The 20,327-nt window shown below is 33.0% G+C and overlaps 1 protein-coding gene across 1 annotated transcript; it reads right to left on the reverse strand.

The window, feature by feature from the left end:
• Positions 1-331: 331 nt before the first annotated feature.
• On the reverse strand, positions 332-1,940 carry LOC149553241 (cytochrome P450 750A1-like). The gene is made up of 2 exons (XM_089789867.1): positions 1,032-1,940; positions 332-943 (listed from the first exon to the last, which is right to left on the reverse strand). The coding sequence occupies exons 1-2, from the start codon at positions 1,938-1,940 to the stop codon at positions 332-334; spliced, it is 1,521 nt and encodes a 506-aa protein (XP_089645993.1).
• Between the last annotated feature and the right edge of the window lie 18,387 nt (positions 1,941-20,327).

A 20,327-nucleotide genomic window follows, 5' to 3' on the forward strand; every position in this document is an offset into this window, starting at 1 on the left:
CAATGAAAGTAGTGATTTTGAAATCATCATTATTTTATACTAATTTATTTATATTTTTTCTTATTTCATTACATTAGGCAGGGACTTTAGCTGTTTGTTAAGTTACCAATGATACTTCTCTATATACTCTTCATAAATTATTAAGTTACCAATCATACTTCTCCATATACTCTTTATAAATTATTAGTTATCTGTATAAGAGAAGTGTAAACACATATTCCTAGGTACACAGACTTCAAATCCTTATATATGTAAACAACTGGCCGTAACTAAAAACCAACACTGTAACTTATAATCCTAACAAAGCCACTTATCACAAAATACATGCTTATTAATTAGGATATTCAGTAGTAAGCCTCCAATTAGGGCAAACAAGCAGCGGATTTTTCCTCGGGACAGTTAATCCAGACTCTTCCTCCATATCCACCTCGCCCTTCACAGTCCAGTCAAAGCAATGAATCAGCTCAGCAAGTGCGAATTCACTAATAGAAAGACCCATGTAAATCCCAGGGCATCCTCTTCTTCCCGATCCGAAAGGCAGCAGATCGAAGTCCTGACCTCTCACATCCTTGTTACTCCCCATAAACCGCTCCGGTTTAAACTGATGAGCATCTTCCCAAACGTCTTCATCCCTTCCCACGGCCCACACATTCACAAACACCCTCGTTTTTGGCGTTACAAAATATCCTCCCACGCTGCACCCTTCCATCGACTCCCGCTGAACGAGCAGAGGAAGTGGCGGATGAAGCCGAAACGTTTCCTTCACCACGCATCGCAAGTAGTCGAATCCCATGACGTCACTCTCCTTCACGCGGCGGTCTCTGCCTATTACAGACTCAATCTCTTTCTGTGCTTGTACCAACGCCGCAGGATTCCTCAGCAGCTCGCTCATCGCCCACTCCACCACTGTCACCGATGTTTCCATTCCCGCGTTCAACATATCCTGCACACCACATTATAACGTTTCCTCAAGTTTAACACACTTTCTAATCAGATTTGTGAAGCCTAAGACGGCCTTGATTCATACTTACCAAGATCAAGGATTTAATGTCGACCCGTGAGATTTTCTGGCCCTCCGTCTCGGCCATGCTCAGCATCACGTCTACCATGTCTTTTACACGATCTTCTTCCTTTGGGTTTCCCTTTTCCGATCTACGATGAATGTGCTCCTCTATAACTTTTTCAGCAAATCCGTCGAATGTTTTGTTAACGGCCTTCATTCGCCGACGGAATCCCTGCAAGTCGAGCCAGTCGAGAGAAGGAATGAAATCGCCAACGCAGAATGCGCCGGCCACAGCGAACATCTCGTCAACCATTTGTTTGAAGCCAATCCCTCCGCTCAAGTCATCATCGGAGTACGTTCTGCTGGCAAACATTCTGGTGATGATATTTTGTGTGAGGGAGGAGAGCCTCTTCTTTACATCCACATACTTCTCTCCTTTCCCGCTTTCTTTCCAGATGGAGGTCACCATGGCCGAAACTTCTTCCTCTCTCACAAATCTGAAAGAATCGATTCTCTTCACCGTGAGCAGCTCCACCGTCAACAGCTTCCTCATTTGTCTCCAGTAGTCTCCATAGCGGCTAAAAGCAACTCCTTTAAGATCGTAGGTAACATATTTCCCGAATGCAAAATTTGGTCTACTTGCAAAGACCAAATCATGCGTTTTCAGACACTCTTTGGCCATGGCAGGAGAAGAGACAACAGCAGTGGAGACGGAGCCCAAACGGAGAAACATAATGGGTCCGTATTTCTTTGACAATGTTGCAAGAGACTGATGAGGGAGGCTTCCCAAGAGATGGAGATTTCCTATGAGAGGCCATGGAAGTGGTCCAGGGGGCAACTTCAAATTGCTGCCATTTCTACTGAGCTTAAAGAGGAAGCAGCAGTAGAAGAACAAAATCCCAAGCCCAATAGTCACGGCTGCATTCAGGAGATCCATGTTATAGAAATCGATATTATCTAAGAGATGGGATAATCCCACATACTATCCCAGAGACATGTAACTGCAAGACAACACTCTATGGATATGAGATACATTTAAATTCTGCAACATTAAATAACCTCAGAAATACATACTGAAATAAAGAAAATTGTGTCCTCAGTCAATGGAAACACACAAGCCCGCCGTTTGCACCTATCTATAGCTACCCACCAAGAGATGGCGGCTTCCGTAAGGCTCCGTTTGGTTGGGGAAGATAAATTTGTGCCATAACCAGGTTATCTTATAACAAGGTTTTCCAAAACCTGGTTTTGTGGTTTGAAAAGCCAATGGTCCGTTTGGTTGACACGGAAGATGAATATACTGTGGACCCCACAATATTATTAAAAAAACTGTCATAAAATTCAAAACCTGGTTTTAATTTCGAATTCCACCTTTTTGTTGGAAGAAATTTCTTCCAATTTTTGACCAAAATTGGAAGATGAAATTGAAAACCAGGTTATAATTTTAACCAACCAAACAACAAAGTTTTTTGGCAAACCCTGGTTTTACCCTTGATAACCTGGTTTTGGCCCTCATCTTCCAGCAACCAAATGGAGCCTAAGACTCTAAAGGTCCATCTTATGCGCACGATGTAGTATTCAAGAAAACGAAGACTAAAGACCAGCATGTTGGGAAAGGCGTTGAATTGAATAATATACACGAGAATGGAAGAAAACGAAAACTAAAGACCAGCATGGTGGGAATGGCATTTAATTAAATAATATACACGAGAATGGAAGAAGTAAAATTTGACAACAAATAAAACGCAAAAGTATAAACCATGCTAAAGACCAGTATGGTGGGAATGGCGTAGTCCAAACAAGCAAAAGAATTAAATAATATATGCGAGAATGGAAGAAGTAAAATTGAACAACACCTATAAACAATTTGAGATTTAAACATAAAAGTATAAACCATGCTAAAGACCAGCATGGTGGGAATGGTGTAGTCCAAACAAACAAAAGAATTAAATAATATATAGAAGAACGTAAGAAGTAAAATTTGGCAACAAATAAAAACAATTTGAAATTTAAACATAAAAGTCTAAACCATGCTAAAGACCAGCATGGTGGGAATGGTGTAGTCCAAACAAACAAAACAATTAAATAATATACACGAGAATGGAAGAAGTAAAATTGGCAACAAATATAAACAACTTCAGATTCAAATGTAAAAGTCTAAACCATGATTACTCATAATTCTGCAAAATTATCTAGACAATTGACTTTTCGTACTAGGATCATGTCTTATATGAATTTTCAATATTTCTAGCCATTTAAGTATGGCACTGAACATAGTTTAAAAATGTTAGACTATATTTACCCATGCATAGATAGAATTGTATACATAGATCTTCTTTATCTATTTCAATATCTTTACATTATTGATCAACATTAAGAATTACAAGTAACACTAGGTGAGAGGACCAAGTACTTGAGTGTGTTTTAATGGTTGTGATTGGAGTTGTTCATTTGATACCCACACTTAATGATTTAATATCCATATTTATTAGCTTAATGCCCAACTTTTTTGACAATATTGTACCAATAATTGTGACTTTAAAGTTGTTAGTACAATAATAATGACCCATAATTGAATGAAATGTACCCTTAGTTATAAAAAGAAACCAGTAATTTGATGCCACATTAGTTGTGCACATATGAGAACCCTTTTTGCATGGCCATTCATGTGACTTTTTATTTCGAATGTTTTGGACAACTTGGAAAACAATACGCTGATATGGCATTTGCCAACTAAGGTGCTTAAAAAATTGGGACATTTTTGAAATTTTCACATAAGATTTTGATTAGCATGAAGTTAGGGTGCTCAAGTAATGGGTTCTCTCCCCTAGACGTCTGTTCAGTCTTATCCATGGTATTCAATAAATTCTATGTGAATATTCATTTTGACCTAGTAAATCATCTTGTGTTGGACATTCTCCTCTTGACAAACATTGTTGAGTGTATTACCATTCCATCCATGTTTTAGTAGTCTTTGTTCTCCATTGCTTAAATGACTTGATTGAGGAGTTGTTGACGAATAGAAAGAAGGAAAACCTTAAGTTTCTTTCCATGAATTTCCCATAATAAATCTTAATGTGATAGGTGTTGTCAATGATATCATTTTCTTCTTTGGATGAGATCATATTTGCTTGGGTGAGATCATAGCTCCTTCATTCAAATTATGTAAAGTCAAGGAACAAGAACTAAAATATGATAAAACCATCATTTAAGTATTATATTATTATTTAGCAACATCATCGTAGATACTTTGAGCTGGGTCTAAAATTTCAAACAAGGACAAAGATAAATTAAAAGATCATCTACAAATGATAGTCATATTTAACCAAATCAACATAACTTTTATCAACCTTATTAAACTTTAAACATGTGAACAATATAATTAGAAACTATGAGAAGATACGCATACACAATAACACCACATTTGTTAACTGGGGAAACCCTTGATCAGGGGGAAAACCTTGGTGGGGATGGTACCCACAAAATGACATACTAATATTAAAGCTCCTTGCATAGGATGAAATATATTAGGAGCCCACGAAATACATTTAGTACATATTAGACCCTGTTAGGAGATCTTGAATCCCTGTGAAGAGAGTCCAACCCTATTAGGAGTTGCAGAAGGTAGATGGACCCACTATCTAAATAGCTTCCATGGCAAGACCATCGACCTCACTATCCACACTAGTACATTTCCCCTTTTTTTTTTACCAAAGGCCATATTGGCTTATGATTTCTTCTTCTTCTTCTTTACTGATTTGGTTAAAATTTTGAGCAAATTAGGGTTTTTCCCAATTTGGTCAAAATTCCAACGAAACTGGGTTCATAAGCAAAAAATAAAAGAAAAAAGGCATCCAATTATCTTTTTTGGCTAGAGGAGCTGGTTGGATGTGGTCTGGGTGCATGAGAGCCATTTGAGGTAAGAGCTAGCATTTTCCATCGATCAATCCCCTTATATGGTTGAACTTACATTTTTATTTTGAGTTGCAATTGGAGATTTGGTGTCCACATTTGGAAGGAATTTATATTTATATGAAATTTCTCATATGGTTTTCATTTTGAGTTGTCATTGCAGACATTTGACAGGTTTGAGTTGCTTCCTTCATTGTTCAACTAGAAGACTTGCTTGGGATTACAACTTTGGCTCTTTCGAGTGTATCACTAAGTGGTAGAAATCTGCAATTTTTCTTATCTCATAATTTATTTGGCAAGGGTTTCATCAAATCAATTTGCCTAAGGAAATCTTTGCACTACTAATCTGATAATCTATTCATTATAGTAAAGTATAGAAGGCATTATCCCTACTCCACATCATGTAGATCCATCCAAGTAAGGACACAAATATGTGGTGCTTGAGCATCTTGGAGGAGACATATTGACCAGTATTTAAGAAATTTAGCTTCCTTAATAGTAGTTTCATACTAACTAGAAGCTTCAAGCTAGCAATGTCATATTTCTTTTTTCTAGTAAATATTTTTAATTAAGTTGTTTGTAGTAAAAAATGTGAAGTTAATATTGACATGTTAGGTGTTTGAGTCTTTAGTTTAAGAGTTTTTAATGTTTTGTTGAGTAGAAGTCTCATATGATAAAGGGCCTATAACTATTAAAGATTGTAGAGCTGTGCGTTGAGAAATTTCATGTGTAAATGAGAGAGCACTAATTATCTTATAGGCTATATAAATTCCATAAACATAATTATCTTATAGGCTATATAAATTACATATTTGTGTATATATTATTTTAATAGAAGGTGAAAAGTTAAATTTAGTAGATGAATTGGGTTACAAATAGCATGTTTTCGCTCCCTTTTGTGATAGCAACGGTGTTATTTATTAGGATTTCAAGTAAAATATTGTTTGATTGTGAAGTCAAATGAACCACCCTTTTATATTTATCATCACTTTCCTCTTATTTCTTTGATTTGTGAAGTCTAAGGGAATCTCTGCACTACTAATCTAGTAGTCTATTCTTTAAAGAACAAAAAAATATTTACAAAATTGGGGCCAACTAAATTGGAATATGGAAATTCATATGTATACCTTACATCTTTGCTTCCAGTGGGTTGTGAAAAGATAATTTACAATTATGGAGATGGGACATAGTTCCGTATTCAAAATATAAACATTTTATGAAGGAGACGAACAACTTAGATACATCAGACACTTTAAAGATTCTTTACAATCTGACTATTGTTTGTTTCTTCTTCTCTGCTAACCCTTTTAGTCATTACTTTGAAATTTAGTTCATAGTCTTCACATTCAAAAAAAAATGATTTCTAGTGGGTTTATAAGAAATCATTCAATTTCATGGGTACATAAAAAATCTATTAACATTTATATAATTTTTTAGTGCTATTCTATTTTGTACACATGCCTAATGAAATATTTGTGAAGATGACAAGTAAAAATAATTCATTTATCTACCTTGTAGTGAGGATCGAAGAAAAGTCTGCTATCAAAGAATTGGAATTCATCATCGAGCGTGCGGGTGGAGGTATTTCTTTCACTTTCTTTTGTTTGTCAAATTTCCAAATTTTGGTTCTAGTAGTTTCTAGTATCACAATCTTCTCTTGCATAATCCTTTTATCATTCTAATTATAGAAATGTTTGTGGCAAAAATGCTAACATAATATTGGAAAAAGTAAAATTTTATTCAAACAATTTTTTAGAAAAGATGTGGAATTCCAATGCAAGTTTTATGGGTTGAACTGTATATATTTATTTATAATTCATATGTTTAAACTAATGCCCAATGAATTATCATTAAAATGAGAAAATAATGATTAATAAATAGTGAGGTTCATATCCAAAATTCTATACTCATTATTTCCTCATTCTAATGATGAATATTAGATATAATTCAAAGCACAGATTAAAAATATATTTAATGATATGATTGGTCTTCTGATAAAATAGGAAAAATTATTTTTAATTGGAACCATAGTTTTAAGAAGATAAGAAAATTATTTGTGTCTTATATTGAAAGAGTCCAAGTTGTGCCTTGTCGGTGCCTTGAAAAAACATAATGACTTTTCAAGAATAAGATTTTGTTAGCACTTGTTATTAAGAGCCATAAGAAAATATGTTCTTATCATACTTACTACAAATATACTTAATCATTTTCCATGGTATCTTCTAGTAATGATGTCTCAATATATTAATGAAAACAAACTGACACTTAGTAAGATTTTGTTAGCACTTGTTTTTAAGAACCATAAGCAAACATACTCTTATCATACTGATTGCAAATATACTTAATCATTGTCCATGGTATCTTCTAGTAATGATGTCTCATTATATTAGCAAAAAAAAGTAACACTTAATAAGTAAACTCCTTCTATTATAAATATCATATTGCAGAGGAAAATATACTAGTCATGTTTATAAATATCATATTATAGAGAAAAATAAAACAGCCATTAGTTAAAATGTAGGATCATCATCATTTGATTAATTGTCAAGGACTTAAAGATGGTTTCATTTTATTTTGTTTCTTGTTGTCAAAATTAGCATTCTGTATGGAAAAATGTATTAACCTATATTTGATCCTAGCTTGGTTTCTAGTGCACTTGACCAGTTCATGGCAATACATGTCATTTTGGTTCATAGCAAAGAATGTGTCCACGTTCATGTTTTGGTTGTTCCTCCACTACAAAGTGCTCTTCCTCAAGTTCTTAGCTTCCTAAAATAGAGAAAAGTACCTTTCCTTAAATTTTTTACATAAAGTAATATAAAATATCTATATTTCTAAAAAAAAAAAATTATTACATAATTCTAGAAACTTCTACATCAAACAAAAAGTTGCATTCTCCATCTAGCTAGAATCTACTAGAGAATAATATTTTTTAGCATGAGAATTTTCAATGTGATAGAGGCTTTTCATAATGTTCTGATCAAATTTTTTGATGAGAAAAATAAAACACGATGTGGTTATGAATCAGGTGTGAAGTGAACAAGAGCTTTTCCTATATTTCCCCTATGAAAATAGAATTGAATGCTTCCAAGAAGTTTAATATTCCCTCTATAACATCTTCTCTGAATTTGAGTTTACCTTGTTTCATATATCCTTCCACCTCCAAAACAAATTCCTCCGTACAGTGGAGATACTAAAGCACAAGAAAACCCTTCATTTTCATACATTTCCCTACCAAGTTAAACATATTTCTCACACCATAATATTCCTTCCAATCTTGTATTGATTTTTATACATGGTATTAGTATGACCATTCTTAGTGTGTGATGTTTAAGTCAGTCCCATTAGCACTCTGCATAGAGTAGAGCAACTCTAGATATCAGAGAAATAATTTTTTCTTACTTGGTTATTTTGAGAAATCATTCAAAACAAGAGAATCTTGGCATTCATATTGATGTGGTTGAGAATAGCCTCTAGCATTTTTCCTCCCACATTTTGAATGTAAATGTCTATTCCTCTTGGAAAGTACCTATTCACCACTGACAAAATCATTCTAGGAAAACATGACTATTTAACAATTTTAGTTTAAGAATTAAGCTTTAGTGTGTGAAGTTTAAGCTATTAAAATAATGATAAGTGAAATAAATATAATATTTGATATTTTAAATTTAAGAAACCTGTCAAGTCTTGCTTCTTGCTCCATTTTTAGTTCTAGTAAACAAATTTTTATGAACATCAATTTTTTCCACTATTGCTTCTTCCCCATATTTTCATAGGCTCCTAATCTTGAAAATAACAAAAAAAAATAACACATTAAAATCATCCCTTAGACATGTAATAACTCATTATTAATTCCTTAAATAATTGATGCCATGGCCTGGTCCACATGCAATCTTTCGAATTTCAACATTGTAGGATCTAGTGATGCAAGTAGGAAGGTGTTCACAAATACTTCTTACTTACTCTCTATCACTAGGATTCTTCCAATCCTACCAAGAATTTCACCATCATCCCCTCAAGACTCTTGTCCAAGCTTAGAGACTAGAAGGTTGGCCTTCTCTTCATGCCATACTCACCTCTTCCAAGTATCTCTACCTAAATCTTCACAAACACAAACACCATCTCTCACACCATGCAACACTTCCACTCCCTTACACCCTCCAAGATCTTCCACAAACTCCACATACCCAATTGCTTCCACGGGTGTAACTTATTACAAATAAAGTGATTTCAACTAGTCATCAAGTTCCCTACAACTTAGTGGGCTCCAAACACAATTTCAACAAATTGACCTAATGAGGGCTCTTTTTGATAGCCCTATCTTAGGGCTTAAAGAAAGATAACCAAATATTTTGAGACAACTACAAAACTAAAAGGGGATTCAAATACCCAATACTAAACTCTATTAAATTTCAAAATCTTAGGGTCTCAACTATTCATTAGGGCATTCAACTTGCAAGCCCTAATCAAGGCTAATAGGCCTAAAACACACACTCGAGCTATAAACTCATTGGAAAATCTCAAAGAACACTAAAAATTGAATATGCACTTATCTCACCAAGGGCTTTCACACTTCCCACTTTTGGGCTCCTAGCTAATGAGGAGATAACTAAACCTCCAAAGCTTTGCCATAATGAGGGTTTCATTACTGAATATGGGGACTAGCTTCCAAACTTCTAATATTGAAAAGGGTTCTTCAACATCTTATGAATGATAAAAAAAACTTTTGAACATTCATGCAGGTCATACATAAACCTTTGCCACATTCTTAATTGCTGATTCTCTGTATTTTCCATGTAACAACATGAACTTGTTGATTCTTGGCCAACTCTAAGGTATAGACCCAAAAAATGGAAATAAAATAATAATAAAGGAAACCTTATATCTTCCATAAATTCACACAATAAAAACATGCAAACAAAATGACACTACCCTCTGAAACTGTACAATATTTATTGTCAAAATAATGAGTAATGATATCTTGTTAACAAATCAATGATACTAGGTACATCATCATCAGTTCTAGACCTCATTCCATCATATAAGAAGCTTAAGAATAACCCTATCAATGAAGTAAAGGAGGAGATATTATGACTATAGTTAAATACTAGTATGCCAGTAGATTTCATGAAAAAAATTGGCATTTATTATACAAAATCACACACCATACCCTTCACCTTTTCTCTCCACATCTCATCTCTATCTTCTACATGAGATTTTCTTTCTTTTATGTAATAGCATGAACTTTCACATCCCCTAAGAGCTTGTCCAAGATGGTTGACCTTCCATCTTCCAGAACTTGTCATGTTGCAAAATATTGTCAGCAATATTTTTGACAAGATAGCAACTTTTACACTTTTTCTTACATTTTTGCATTTTATGCTCTTACATGATTTCTTGGCACCTTGAATAGGTCCAAAAGATTCTAATGAAAATTTAATTCTCCATCTATGTCCTCACATGCAATTTTCCACTTTTAGGGACTTTGACTCACTTTGGCCCACATTGATTTAAAACATAACCTTGGTCAACATGACCTTAATTGACCACCTAATTACAATAATTGGAATTACTATTTTCCTAACATATCATGACTCAAAATATACTAAATATGACTCAAAATTTTATGAGGATGGTCAAGGTGCTCTTGCACCATCTAGATACAATAGAGATACAATCATCCCCTGCTTCATAATCAACAATAGTCAAAATTATCAAATTAGAATGAAGTATAGTCATAATTAGAAAATTAGAATGAAGTATAGACCTTTTGTAATTTATTAAGAACATTGTCACATAATCTATTTATAATTAGCATAGCTTGGACATGTTTTTTTCCTTGTTAGAGTACCATAACAAGACATATTCATCCTATGAAGACACAAAAATTTGAGGAATTAGTTGACAATGTTAAACATGTAAAGAACTAGACCATATTATACAAAGGAAATATAATCATAATGTTCAGGGTAAAACATCATCTAGTAAGAAAGAAAAATTTCAATTCTGAAGACAATGAGACCTAGATAATGAATCACTACAAGCCATCTAGTAGTCAAATCCCATTGATCAACATAAATGTTCAAAATGTTATTCGATCTGTTGTCATTTCTTAAAGATCTTTTCAAAATCTAATTAGACTTAATTATAATCATGCAAAGTGGAATAAGAATTGGAAAGGAACATAATAAAATATTTCTAGACATCAAATTAAAGTCAAAATAAAAAAATATTAAGCAAATCTAGATGACTATAGAATAATGGAAGCTGGAACCTACTCTGGATACTTATTCATATATTGCTCTAAAACTACACTAATCTATATACTACTATAGAATAATGGCAAATAGAACTAAAATTATGCATCTTTAAAGTGAATATAAAAAGTAAATGTAATACAAGAACAAAATCATGTAGAGGAACTAGGTGATAATGAGGAGATTGTAGAGGTGGCATTTACTCGCTTTATAGAAGAGTTTCCCATTTTTGGCAAGGTTAGCATAGTAGCTATATTTTGATTGCTTATTAGATATCTTTACTAGATATTTTAGGGGCAACGTTATTGTAAAATAATTGATTTATTTTCAAATTTCATTTAACTAGTAAACAAAGTTATTAGATTTTATCTTTTGTGTTTGTATTGTACTTTGATGATGTAGGTTGAGGTCAATGGTAGTAATGCAACACCTATTTACAAGTTCTTAAAATCAATCAAAGGTGGGTTTTTTTGGTGATAGCATACAATGGAACTTCACTAAGTTTTTGGTTGATAGCAATGGAAATGTAGTTGATAGATATGCACCCACAACATCTCTATTGAAGATTGAGGTAATTGAAAATCATATTTTGTTATTTTGTCAATTTATTCTATGAAAATTGCACTTACAATCTTTTCAAACTAGTTTTATTCATTTGATAACACATCTTATAGGAACAATGGCTAATATATGTAACCTTATGTTTGCAAGAAAATATAAGGAAATTGTTGGGTGTTGGTTAATGCATTGAGAAACTATGTTATAGCTATTCTTCCTACTTATACTGAATGTAAGCAGCAATAATTTAACAGAGACATGGTTCTATTATGCCAATACAAGACAAAATGGATTATTAGTTACCATTCATAGTACATAATAATATTTTACAATAATTGGAGAGTGCTCATGGCTCACTTTTTTAGTGCCATTATTTGATACAAGTGTTTGGTTTAGGTTTCTCATGGTTTAGGTTTAGGATTTACATAATACAAATTAAGCTATGCATGGATATATATTCTCATGATGTTGTTTAATTAATGAATCTTATCTCATTAAAGAATTATAAGAAAGAAAACCTAAATTATTTTTCTTACTTAAATGCCTAATTAATTAGTGTTTATAATAATTTTGAATCCACTATAGTCTACTGTTGTATTTTCTTTTGTATATTCTACATTAAATGTCTTATACCATTAGTTCTTTTGTCCAACTTACAAAGAATGATCACTTCATAATTATTTCAATTTCCTCAATGATATACTTAACTTTCTTTTTATAGCTATGCTGAATAATGCCATGATTATTCAATCTATGGTCTTTTTACTTCTAGGTATGACTTCCAATTATATGTATAAAGTTTAGAGGAAGTAACAAGGCATATCTCCCTTGCCAAGTTCAACATAGAATTTGCATTAACATTGCCATTGTTCCCAAACATCTCGTACTTTCCCACACTATAAAGATAAGACTGTGTAGATTGATTATATCAACAATATATGTTCTGCCTCTTTCGAGGTAAATCTTTGATAGACTGCAATCTCCTAGGAAAGATTTGAGAGTTTATAGTGAATATAACGATAGCAGAGACACGATATTTATAGGTTGGGTGCAAATGGAGGAAAGGAGAAAAGGTCAAGCAGTGTCACAAGTAAAAATCAAGTGGAGAAGATGGTTGGTGGAAGGAAGAGTTGTGGATACTTTCAACATGCATTTCCACATATCCACTTGCCACATTTGGTTGTCATATTACCTCACTTCTCCATTTTCTCCCTAAACTTAGTCTTCTAATCATTATTAGTTCCTACCTTTAGTAGGAAACTAATAGAATCATGTGATTCCATATTAGTTACATATATCTAAAATTTTGAAGATATACTTATGTTTGCAAGAGCTATATTAATTTGCATGTTTTTTTGAAATTGAAAAATACAATTTATTGAAAATTGTACTAGTCCGTGATAAAAAAAGGCAATGAAAAAAATCAAATTTCTTCAACAAAAATAAAAATATTTTCTAACAACTCTATTAATGAATGCATTAATTACAACTTTATCTTTTCTACATTTGTGACAAGTGCATTAACTTTTTTTTGAAAACAATCATTTTTTTAATCTTCCACCTCACAAATGAATGTTTAATCAATATTAATTATCCCTATCTATTTTCCTTACCAAGTTCACATATAGAGTTAAATGTTTTATATTTCTTATTTTAAATATATTTGTTATTAATTTTACATTGATGTTTAGTTTTTGTAATTTGTAAATGTTATTCAAATATAGATATTTTAATCAAATATAGAGTTAAATGATTTATATTTCTTATTTTAAATAGATTTATTATTTAAGATAGTTTATGAAGAAGATGTCATATAAATTTATAGAGTTAAATGTTTTTAAAGTTGTATAATTTAGATATTTTAATCAATGAATGTCCAATCAATATTAATTATCATAGTTTCAAATATAAAGTTAAATATTTTATATTTCTTATTTTAAATATATTTACTAGTTTTACATTGTTGTTTATTTTTGCCAATTGTAAAATGTTATTTCTTTAAGTTTACACTATTTTTTACTAGTTACTATTTTACAATCTTGCTCTAATACTACCCATCAAACTTACTAGAGATTTTGGTAGTTTGAATAAATTAATCAATAATTTATTTTTTAAATTAAATATGTTAACTTATAATTGAAATGGTAGAAATTGATAGTTCATTCATATAATATAATTTATATTCTTATTTATATCCCTATCTATTTTCCTTACCAAGTTTAAATATAGAGTTAAATGTTTTATATTCTTATTTTAAATATATCTATTATTTGTTTTACATTGATTTTTATTTTTGTAATTTGAAAAATGTTATTAAAATATAGATATTTTAATCAAATATAGAGTTAAATGGTTTATATTTTTTATTTTAAATACATTTATTATTTAAGATAGTTTATTGAGAAGAAGTCATATGAATTTATAGAGTTAAATGTTTTATATTTCTAATTTTAAATATATTTATTATTAGTTTTACATTGATGTTTATATTTTCAAATTCTCTTCAACTCTCTATACTATTCTACATTTCCTTGTCCTTATAATAACATATCATTCTCTCTTTTACCTCTCTCTTCATATAACATTATATCCCATGGGCCATAGGCATCCTTGATATCAACACTAGCTTAGTTGTATATATACAGAAAAATGTTATGAACATTTCCATTTTAAAAGATACTTCAACATTTTCCATTAGTTCCTCACTAAACACAAAAAACTAATCTTAAACCATAAGTTTCGATCAGTAAAATACAAAGGCATTGACAAGATAGAGATCATTCCAAAAGCTACTTCAGTCAACTGTAAAATCATGAAGGAGGGACTTTGGCACATGTGCCCCTTGTTTAGTTAATATATATTTTAAATTTTAATGTAAATATTGTGTTTGTATATAATTATTTTAACTTCTAGCTGAATTCTTGTCCCAAAAATATCACTTGTCAACCAGTGCCAAATGTCAAATTTAAACCAATTAGTAAGCATTGCTGGTGAAATTTGTCAAGTAGCATCACCAAACATTATATTTTATCCTTTCCCTCCTTATAAAACAAACACATATCTTTTTTATTTACCAATATTTTTTTGATCTTGATCCTTTTATCTCTCCTGTGTGCACGATGAAGGGAATTGGTGGAAATAATGGATAAAGTTGAATTAAATAATCAATTCTATACTCCCTACCTATTGCACTGACCATTTTTTAATGATGTTAAAAGTGCTAGTCTTCCAATACTATGAATGAAAAACATCTAATGAATTTCATTTAATTTTTTTTTTAAAACAATGATAATATCATGGTTACATATTGATTTTGAAATTGTAAAACAAAAAGATGTGTTTTTTAAAAAGCTTGATTGAGCATGATTTTTTGCCTATTGATGTAAGAGAGAACTAACTTGCAAGAGTAGGTAAGTAAAAAGACAACAATTATTTAGTAACAAGGCAATAACATTAATAATTTTTTTAGCAAGTTTTACATCTTTTTGAATTTTCTACTCAAACTTGATCCTAAGGCCACAAAACTTCACCAAAAGCATAATAAGGTCTTAAATTATTGGGAAAAGACCTTGAAAATCCCTTGCTTTTCCAAATTATCACTGAAATCATAAAAAATATCATATTTGACCTGATATGGGCATACTTACAACTAAGGGCAACTAAGGTAGTGTTACAAGCTAGAGTTGTCGTTGCACCAAAAGATTGACCTATCAATGCCCGATACAACCACTAGACTTATAGAAAACAAGAGGTGGTTAAGCCATGTCAAAAATCTTGAAGGGGAATGTTGGAAATTAATCCAAAAATCCCCCACTTAGTATTACTCGAGGAGATTTGAATCTGTGATGAAGCTTTGATACCACTTGTTACAAGATAGAGTTTTCATTGCACCAAAAGATCGACCTATTAATGTTCGATACAACCACTAGAATTATATAACATAGGAGGTGGTTAAGCCATGTCACAAAAAATCTTGAAGGGAAACGTTGGCTATTAGTCCAATAGGTAGCACACCTCAACTTAGGACCAAACTAGTCCCTTTATTAATCTAGTGGTGTGGAGAGTACAAATACAAGCTAAAACAACTTAGGAACCCTAGGTCTTCCATGAGCCAAACTATGTGCTCCTGCACCATACTCCCCCACAAAGAAAAACTATGTCACTCCTATGGACAATAGGTCTATGGAGATGTCCACCTTGTTGAAGTCTGCCTCAGAAACCCATGTTGCCTCTAAATTTGGTTTGTGCCTCCACTTGATGAGATGTTCCATATACACCGTATCCCTAATAGCTTTCTTGACCTTGGAATCCAAGACCTTCTTAGCTTCTAACTTGATTGGGGAAGGCACTACAGTAGGTTCTAGATCAGTACTAACTCCTTGACTATTCTGAGAAATCTTAGTCAATGGACCTTTGAATTTGACCAAATCTTGGACATTGAAACTAGGAGAAATGTCCAAATCTAATGGAAAATCAACCTTATATACATCGGATCAATATTTTGAAATGATTTGAAAAGGTCGTACTCTTTTCATCTGTAGTTTAGTTGGTACACCTTTCTACAATCTTGATTTGTTCAAATGTACCATGACATAATCCCCTATTGAAAACTGAATGTCTCTTCTCTTCTCATCTACCTTATCTTTCAACTTTTGTGTGATATCTTGGATAGTCTTTTTCACCTGTTCTTGGATTTCTTTCATAGCTTGAGTGAAGTCCTCAACATGACTACTCCTATATTCCATGCCTCCAAGATCTCTTAGTTCACATACACCTTTTGGATGCATCCCATACACAATCTCAAATGGGCTTCTACCTGTGGTTTTTTTCTTAATGTCATTATAAGAATATTTTGCTTGGGGAATGATAACATCCCATATTTTCCCATATTCCTTAGTTAGGCACCACAATAGATTACCCAACATTATGTTAACCACTTCAGTCTAGACATCTGTTTGGGGATGGTAGGATGAACCAAATAAGAGATTTGTACCAAGTCTTCTCCATAAGGTCTTTCAAAATTGGCTCATGAACTTCACATCTCTATCTAACGCAATACTAAATGGGATACCATTAATCCTCATAACTTCCTTAAAGAACAAGGGTGTAGTGTGGCTAGCATCATTGATAGTCTTGCATGGTATGAAATTACTCTTTTTGCTAAATCTATCAACCACTACATAAATGCTATCATATCCCTGCTTTGTCTTGGGTAGACCTACTATGAAATCCATGCTTGCACACTCCCATGGCCTATTTGGGTTTGGTAAGGGTTTCTATAAACTTGAATTACTCATTCCATCCTTAGATTTCATACACACCAAGGACTATTCAACATACCTAATCACATCCCTGACTAGTTTTGGACAATAATAGATCTTTGGACCAACTCTACAATTTTGTTCACACCAAAATGACCACTTAGACTCCCATTATACTTCTCCTAGATGAGGCTTTCTCTTATTGATCCTCTTAGGAAACATAATTTATTAACCTTAAATAGCAATCTATTTTGCAAAGTAAATTCAAAGAACTTGCTACGGAAATGGTTCTCAAAATCAGAACATACCTTGTATGCTTTTGCAAATTCTTCTCAATGCATCTTCTACTTTGTTCATTTACCCTTTCTTACACTTGATTGTAAAAGTAAATTCTTGTAAATAATCCATCCATTTTAATTGCCTATTACTTAACTTCTCTTTATTGTTTATGTATCTTAGGGCCCGGTTATCATTAGATACAATAAATTGTTTGGGTAACAAGTAATGTCTCAATTTCCTAAGAGACTAAGCTAAGGCATATAATTCTAGCTCATAAGAAGAATATTTCTTCTTTGCTTCATTTAATTTTACACTAAAGAAGGCTACTTTCCTACCTTCTTGACTCCAAACTCCCCCTACTGCCAATCCATTTGCATCACATCCTATGGTGAATATCTTTTCAAAACTAGGAAACTATAAGATAGGTTGGGTGGCTACTTGTTTCTTGAACAAATCAAATAATTTCTCTACTTCCAAAGTACATATGAACTTAGACTTAACCCCACCCTTAATGGTATCAAGAAAAGGTGCACATATACCACTAAAATTCCTAATGAACTTTCTATAAAATTGTGCTACACCATGAAAAATTCTTACCTCAGTAGACATGGTAGGTGGTGGCCAGTTGAGAATAGCTACAACCTTCTCTTGATCCATTTTCAAGGACCTATTTGACACTAGAAAGCCCAAATACACAAGTTCTTGCATGAAAAAATCACATTTCTTGAGATTAATAGAAAGGTTTTCCTCATGCAATATTTGTAATAAAACCTCAACATGTTTAAGGTGTCCCTCTTTTGTTTTGTTGAATATCAATATATCATCAAGATATACAACCACAAACTTTCTAGTGAATTCCATAAAGCACTTCATTCATGAATGTCACGAATGTACTAGGAGCATTTGAGAGGCCAAATGGCATCACAAGCCACTCATATAACCCATCTATTGTCTTAAATGTTGTCTTCCACTCATCTCCCTCCTTAATTATAATTTGGTGATATCTACTTTTCAAATACAACTTTGTGAAGTACATTTCCCCTCTAAGACAATATATGAGATCTTCAATCCTAGTTATGGGAAACCTATACCTAATTGTGATTCTATTTATAGCCCTTGATTCTATTCATAGTCTCCACTTTCCTCACTTTTTGGATGCTAGTACAATAGGGATTGCACATGGACTTATACTCTTATTGATTAGGCCTTGATCCAAAAGTTCTTGCACTTGTCTTGCTACCTCCAAGTTTTGATCAGGAGTAATCTTCTATGTTTCTTTTTTTGGTAAAGATGCACCAGGGACAAAATGAAGTTGATGGCTTATCACCCTTCTAGGAGGCAAGGTTGTAGGGGTTCCATCACTTACAATCTCCTTATACTTCTCAATCAATGCTTGTACCTTTACTAGCAGTGGTTCCTTGATTTTCTTTTCCTCTCCTTTGGATTTTAGTACAACTGCATAGCTTTGGCTCTCATCATCCTTGAGATCCTTAACAAACTCCTTTTCACTACATAGTAATGTACTAGGAATCTTGGACTATGGTTCATCTCCTTCCAACATAGATTGAATCTTGAAAGCTCTACCTCCCTTCTTAAATGATATGCAATTATCTTTTCCATCATACACTGCCTCCCTATCAAACTGCCAAGGTCTACCCAATAGTGGATGGCAAGCATCCATGGGTAAAATGTAACATAAAAACCTATCGTTGTACCCTACTATGGAGAACTCTTCCCAAGTCTATTCATTCACCAAAACACTTTGACCCTTATTGAGCCAAATTACCTTGTATGGATTCACATGTATTATTTTAGGCAACTTGAGATTTTTGACTACCTCCTCTAATCTTATATTGTAACCAAAATCCACTACTACCTTGTAGACCTTTCCAAGAATCTTGCATCTAATCCTAAATAAAGATCTCCTACGCTTAGATTCATCTTGAACTAGTTGCTTGTTCAATACCCTCCTAAACATGGAATTTTCACCCTTCTTAGATTCAATGTGATTGACTTCAGGTTCTCTACCACTAGAGTTATCCTCTTGAGCATATACAAATCTCTTGTCATGGTTTGAAGAAGAAGGTTTATCAGGGAAACTATATGTCAAATGGCCTAGTTGACTACAATTGTAGCATGTCATGCTAGAAAAGAAATAATTACTTCTTCCTTGACCCTATACCTCTATTAGAGCCTCCTTGATTACCCCTTCTTCTACTATAAACCCCTCTTGAAGCACCTTTAGTACTTTGTTCAACGAGTTTGGTCTCACCTCAGTTCCTATTCCCACTACCTCTACCTTGATATCCTCCTCTTTGATCCTTTCAATTTCTCCCTCTACCTCTATATTTGAAGTTAGAATCCCCTTTCTTTCTATTCTTTTCTTCCACTCTTAAGGCCAATTGATGGCATCTCTAAAAAAATAGTAGGTGTCCACAAACTCGACTCTTCTTGAATTCAACATTCTATTTTAGACCACCCAAGTAGTTGGCCACTTTTATTGGCTCTTCTTCTTGCTTCTTGGACCTAAGACATAACCTTTGGAATTCCTCTATATAATAAGCCACATCCATGTGTTTTTTCTTTAGACCTTGTCTCCTCTTATGAAGTTGAATCTCATAGTCCTCTGGTAGGAAATTATCCTTCAATTTAGTCACCATTTCATTCCAATTGGTTGTGGGCCACTTAACCATCCTATTCCTATCATATTTAACATATCTCCACCATGTTAGTGCTGACCCTCTAAGTCTTGACTTAGCTACCTTGAGCTTTTGTGCTTCAGTCACTCCTTCACATTCGAAGTGGTTCCCCATTCCATCTATCCAATCCATTGTTGAATCAATATCCATTTTTCCACTAAACAATAGAACACCTTCCAGGGCCTTCCCTCCTATATATTTTATGGCCTTCAAGAAAGCTTCTTCACTCAATATTAGGTCTGGTTTAGGGACAACATCTTCCTCTACTATCTCCTTGCCCCTAGCATTGCTCTCTTCTTCCTTCTTCTTAGCTGCATCAACAACTACATCTAACCTTGTCTTCATTTCATCTAAGGCT

This window comes from Cupressus sempervirens, chromosome 6 (assembly GCF_028749045.1).
Source record: "Cupressus sempervirens isolate cs-2001-9-10 chromosome 6, ASM2874904v1, whole genome shotgun sequence".
NCBI lineage: Eukaryota > Viridiplantae > Streptophyta > Pinopsida > Cupressales > Cupressaceae > Cupressus > Cupressus sempervirens.

Excerpts from the sequence above, each read along its gene's own strand:
- LOC149553241 (XM_089789867.1), bottom strand. The coding sequence starts at position 1,940 with ATGGATCTCCTGAATGCAGCCGTGACTATTGGGCTTGGGATTTTGTTC. Across the intron at positions 944-1,031 it reads ACATTAAATCCTTGATCTTG|GATATGTTGAACGCGGGAAT; the intron begins GTAAGTATGAAT and ends TGTGGTGTGCAG.